Raw genomic sequence first — 6,051 nt, forward strand, 5'->3', positions numbered from 1 at the left:
CGGAAATAGGTACGTGGGGGCCTGACTGCAGTCATATCCGTGCGGATGCGATGACGAAAGGCCACTCAACGAGTAGTGACGGGACCGGGTTCACGAGCAACTAAGTGCTCCACACTGGGTTAGGTGTGCTCATGACATTGTGATCCGCACTGGACTGGAGACAAGGGTCATAATGTATTCGAATTGCAGGGTGCTTTACCGGTAACTGGGGTATTACCCGAGACCGGACGGGAGAATTGCACTAAAGTTGCTGGACAAACTTCTGCCGCAATCGCCTAATACGGAAGGCCGGGTGGCGTTCTTCGACCACTCCGGTCTGATTCGGGGGCTCGCCATTGACGGTCGAGCTGCGATAGAAACGGCGCCACGGGTGCAGCGCGTCACCCAATGTCTCTGCCTCGCCGCCGGGTACCATAAGTGTTGCGACTTACGCTGTGGGAAGCAGAGGAAGAACGGGCCCAACAACATGTCGAGATCCGCCAAGCCGCGATGGAACAGTTCCACTACCAAGCGCATCACGCTGGTGAGGTGGTCCCCTGCTCGGGATCGGCGCCGTTTGGCTTCGTCCCGAAGTGGATTGAACTCTCGACCACCAGGAAAAGGAAGGCGGTGCGTCGCCTCCCAGTAGGCGCGAGACCAGCTCTGCATGTGCTAGCGGTTACGTGCCACCAACGGCGCGAAAGCACCATCAGCGAGTATGAACGAGATGGGAACTACGGTGGCCTCGAGATATTTCCATGGCTCGGACGCGTAGACTGCGTTCACCTTCGCAACAGTCAGCAGCTCTCGATTCCAATCAGACGGAGCTCGCTCGGGTGTGTCGGGGAAGACCCACCCTTGGAGTGTCCATAATCTGTCCTTAAGGTCCAAGGTGCTGATGGCAGCCAACGTCCACTGCCGTAACGACGCCGGCCATGGATGTGGGTCGAATCCGTCCCACTCGTCTGGGTTGGCCACGGGCGGCACCACAGCCGCAAAGAACGGGACCACCGCCGCCTGATCAGGGCCGTCGGCGGCGATGTTCTCAGCAACTTCGTTGACTGAAATTGGGTCTACCTCGCTGGCGGCTCTGAGCACGGCGGCAATGTCCATGTCTGTGGTGGTACCGATGGGTGTGACTCCTTCGCTGCCAGCCTCCCCCGCGGGCTCTTGCAGGAGGGTGCTGCGATAGCATCGAGTGTCTAGCATGTGAGCAGCACCGCCTGGACGACGTTGCCCGTCTCCGCGTTCTGGAACGGACAGAGGGGCGGAACGATGGCAGCGGCCGCTGTCGTTGAGTGCAGTCGAAGCAGGCGCAGTGGCTATGGTCGCCTCTTGAATATTGCCGGAAGCATTTTGTACACGGTCCTGACGCGGCTCGGTACGGCCGTCGTGGTCTATTGTCGACTGTTGGTCGACAATTTGATGCGTGCTCGGGTGGTGATGTGGTTCGTCAGTCGTCCGATCGGGATATATACGCGGCCGCTTTTGCGTCGAAACCGCTGACGTCTGCTCAAGAGCCTGAGCTCATCTCCTCCCCCCCCCTCGTCGTCGCTGTCGATGATATAGCGTTTCAAACGAGACCGGCGGTGTTGTGGTCGCGGGCGGGCGGAGACCCTGTCAATTCGATGAACGCATTGTAAGCTACTCGTATCGAGGTCACATCAACGTCAACGTACTTACCTCGGGTCGCGACGACGCTGTCAGATGCGGCCATGTCGGCAGCAGTTGAAGTCCGCGCGCTACGCCGAAGGCCGGCCGTAGGACTTCGTCTCGCAGGGGTCACTTCGGTGGTGGTTAGCTGACTGGCGTCAGCGTGGTGTTGGGCGGCGAACGCGCGAGCGGGGACGGCCTCTTCGATCTCGCGTATAAGGCGGGTCAGGTCAAGCCGACAACCCACGCTCTCAACGGGCACGTAGCCGCTCGCTAAAACCATCGCGGACTCGTTCCGCCAGTGTGCAGGCCGTGCGGGCCGCGACCACGGCTCAATCCAAGTTGGCATTCTGATCCTGGAGGGCCGTCACCTGCTGTTGCACGTCTTGGAGTTGTGACATGGTCGCTACTAAGCGCGCTTCCAGATCGGCACGCTAAGCTTCCACCCTGCGTGTAGGTTGCCGTGCCCGATCCCGTTCTCCACAGACAATCTTGGTCGCACCTGTCACAACTTTAGCTGAGCTCTCTCAGTGAGCTCAGACTAAAGTGTGATTTGGTAGCACTTGCAGAGTAAGTGAGGTCGTTGGTTGTAGTTATTTATACCTTTTCAACTTCAAAGTGGCAAACTCCAAGTTCAAAACGTCAAAATGTAAGTTCAAAACGACACACACAGATAAAACGGATAATATTGTGTGATCAATGGCAGTGGTCGCGGAAGCGGCAGTAATTTCCCCAGAGAGCCGTACAAGCTTGCTGCAGCGTGTCGGGCGAGAGCGACGATGCCAGCGCGGCGGTGAACGGGAACGGGGCTTCAGGCATCGGTGGTACGTGCTCCAAGGAGCACAAGCTGAGATGACGCACCCACTTGGCTCGAGTGCGTGGGTGGCGGATCAAAATGACGAAGCGAGATACACGTGAATGCCCAGTATTTACACGCACACATGCAAGCAGTAGTTACGCTACCGCACCGTACCTGGGGAGTGCGTTGCGCTCGCGTCGGGGCGGATGGGGTGGAGTCGGAATGGTTCAAAGTGGCAGGTCCAAAGGGTCTGTTGGCTCTCGCAGCTGTCGGTACATCCCACGTTATTATACATCCCGGTATTACCGGTTCCGGTGGGTATGACGATAGATACCGGTCACGGGTAATTTTCACCGGTAGAACCGGACCCAGGTCCGTAGAACAGGTTACCCGAACCGTCGTGCCGGCTAAGGTGCGAATACGGACCCCGAAGCCGGACTACGTCGGGTATACAGAATTCAAGACGAGGCTATCTTCGGATGGGCATCGTCAATTCGCTCAACTACGACACCCCGACAAGACACATGGAGGGCCCAATGAGAGAGTTCGTGATAGATAGGATAGCTCAGTCCGCAATTTACACGCAAGCACGCAAGCATATCAGCCTAGGAGTAATAGACGCTTCCTGCTACGTCTGCCTGTTTGCGAAATCAACGCCCTCGCGTGTAGAAGCATCGACCTTGGCCTAAAACGTGCGCGGGGCGCTACAGCGTGTCGGCTGCGTGTACTCAACCGACCAACCAGTGTCTGAAAGGAAGGAACTTTAAATAAGTCATGGAGGGGCGGAGCAAGCGAAAGGGCCGGGCTACCGACGGAAGAGAAGGAGAGGAGGCACACGACGGCAAACGATAGGGCCGGAAGAGCGACCAAGGACGGAACGTAAGACGGGTCACCGGAGCGGACCAGCAACGCGCGCCAGCAAGCGATAGGGCTCGAGCGCGTACAAGCCCGGCGAAGAACGGACCGGCCACTGAAAGACGGACCGGAACTGACCAGAAGAACGGAGCAGAGAAAACCGAAAGGACGAACCGTAGAGGCAAACGATAGGGTCCTACGGAAGAGAAGAAGGACAATAGAAGACAACTAGGCGGTGTGAGACGCTCATCCCCGCACCTGCCAACAACTACAATAAGACCTCAGAGTGACGCGACTGTCACCTGCAATAACAACTGCTACCACCGTCCCCTGGAATTACGTTAGCCAAGTTCTGGGAATTACGTGGCGTCTACTCTCGATAACAGTGACGTCGCGTTTGTGAGTCGAAGTGTGAGCTGAGAAGACCGTCACGCGGTGTTTTTAGAAGCCGGCTTCACCACAAGAGCTAGAACCCGTCTCGGACGACACGTCAAGTAGGTTAGATGCTAATAATATTTCAAACCGACTCTCATTCGGTATGCATACCGGTAACCAAAAAAGGCAAGGCCTTTTCTGCCTGGTACACTGTGCCGGTAGGTGGGGTGTCCACTACAAACCAGGGAAGTCGGTATGTTGTCTAAGCCTGACTCCACTCGTACCGACTTCCCTGGCTTGAAGTGGACAACTGCATATAAAAACGACCAATGAAATCGCAGTATTTTGAACCAGCTGTCGCCTCGGCATATAAATTCCGGTGTAATCATTTAGATACAAAATTTACCGGTTTGGTACAAGTATTGTGATTCTGATTGCCACTCGTTCGGGGATGTCCCCCCGGCGAGCATAGATGCTGGAGCGTCCCCACGGACACGTACTCGTCGCAGCTATCCGCCTTCTCGCGCTCGATGAGCGGCCGGATGCGCACGGCCACGCGCACGGAGGAGCTGTCGTCGTCCGCCATGGCGCAGCGCTAGGGAGCGAGAGACGCAGGGGGTACAGAGCGAAAGTCAGGCGGAGGGCGCGCTCGCTTCGCCGCAAGAAGCGACGCACGTTCTTCTCGGCATGCGAGAAGCTTACTGTTGCCCGAGCTGTATAGGCGTGCAAAGACGTGTCCAGCGCACGTGTATTTCGCGCGCTGTATCGCGAAATGTGTGTGGCAACCCGAATAGCAATATATTCTAACAGAGAGGATTTCGGTCAATCACAGTATAGTAATAATATATTATGTGTTTAGTTCAGGCCCAGAAGGTCGTCTATTAACTTTAGAGCGTATGTACAGGTTGCTCTGCCGCACACACAGCACACTGTAGTCCCTGTGCGGCGCTTGCGTCCTGTGGGGCTCGCAGCGGCGCCCGACGTCCGAGTGCTTCCTCGCTCCGCCGCTCGCGAAATTCAAAAAAGGAAATGTGAGCGTTGAGGCGAAATCGGCCAATAACAGGACGAATAAAAACAACGCATGACTATGCTGTAAACTTGGGCAAAAATAAGGCAGCCCGGAAGATGGTGAGATGCCATCGGGCAGGTTACTAATGCGCTAATGCATGGCGGTAGGACGATGCTGTAGGGTTGGCTGATGCCGCAAGGGCGGGGACAAACGAACAGTGGAAAGACAGACTGGAGACTCGGTTAGTTGTAGTAGACTAGCCGAGCGCCGCCGCTTTGCGGCGGTGGAAGTGGGTTTGGTCACAGTACTGTGGGCCGCCCGCCTCCGCTACGCTCCTGCGGGCAGGTTGGTTCGTCAGAGGAATATATTGCTAAAGTGAAACGTACTTGAAGAAAAACATGTATTTATGTAATTATGAAGTGTGTACTGCTCGATGTCTACTCCGCCTAAGCATCTTCGAATATCTGCCTATACACACTGTTTATAGTGTATACACCGTCGTCTTCCTCCAGCTCCGGATGCTCGATCAAAGCCTTGAACTTGGACCTGGATGTAACTCGCGACAGCGCAACATAGAGCTGTCCGTGGGAGAAACAGGGTGTCGCCAGATACAAACCTAGGTTCTTGACGGTTTGGCCTTGGGCTTTGTTGATGGTCATGGCGAACGCTGGTTCAACTGGAAACGGCTTACGTCGCAAGTGGAATGGGAACTCGCGCGCGTCCCCATCGCTGACGAAGACGATCCTTGGAATTAGAACGTTTTGACCCATCCGTTCGCCAGTCATGATGGTAGCATGAATGACGTGAGGCTTGAGCTAGACAACCCGTAGTCGCGTTCCGTTGCAGAGGTCTAAGTCGGGGTTCATGTTTCTCATCATCGGAATTGGGGCGCCTTCCTTCAGTGTCAGCTTGTGTGGAGGAATACCGTTGGTAGTCACTGACTGCAACACCTCCGGCTCGAAGAAATTTCCTTCGTTGTCGTCATCCACTGAATCCACCGATAGATACTCGTGGGCCTCCCCGGAGAGTCGCTCCGAGACAGCTTGGTTGATGCGGTGCACCACGGCGTTGGTAGTTGTCAAGATGGTCCTGTTGGCGAAGTACTCGTCCGTAGCAACCTCGGGATTGTTGATGTCGGCGTACATCTTATCAATAATGTTCTTCAAACCCCGTGGAACACCTCCAGGTGCTATTGCTTCGTCTTCCATGTCCTCACCTTCTTCGTAGATATTGTCGATCAGCATATCGCGTGGAATCTTCACAAAGTCCCTGCCCAGGGACCTGTTGACCTCGTGCCTACCCTCTCCGACTTGTAGGAGAAATTCGGAGAAATTCGGAGAAAGCCGCGAGCTCTGTGGCGGTGCTTTTGTTACTTGCCGAT

At 55.7% G+C, this 6,051-nt stretch overlaps 1 protein-coding gene across 1 annotated transcript; it reads right to left on the bottom strand.

Annotated features, from left to right (window-relative positions):
• Window positions 1–651: 651 nt before the first annotated feature.
• IUM83_03797 (uncharacterized protein) lies at window positions 652–4,247 on the bottom strand (the record flags this gene model as incomplete). Its single annotated transcript, XM_067927829.1, has 2 exons — window positions 652–1,162; window positions 4,162–4,247. The coding sequence occupies 2 exons, from the start codon at window positions 4,245–4,247 to the stop codon at window positions 652–654; spliced, it is 597 nt and encodes a 198-aa protein (XP_067795328.1).
• Between the last annotated feature and the right edge of the window lie 1,804 nt (window positions 4,248–6,051).

This window comes from Phytophthora cinnamomi, assembly GCF_018691715.1.
Source record: "Phytophthora cinnamomi strain GKB4 chromosome Unknown Contig21, whole genome shotgun sequence".
NCBI lineage: Eukaryota > Oomycota > Peronosporomycetes > Peronosporales > Peronosporaceae > Phytophthora > Phytophthora cinnamomi.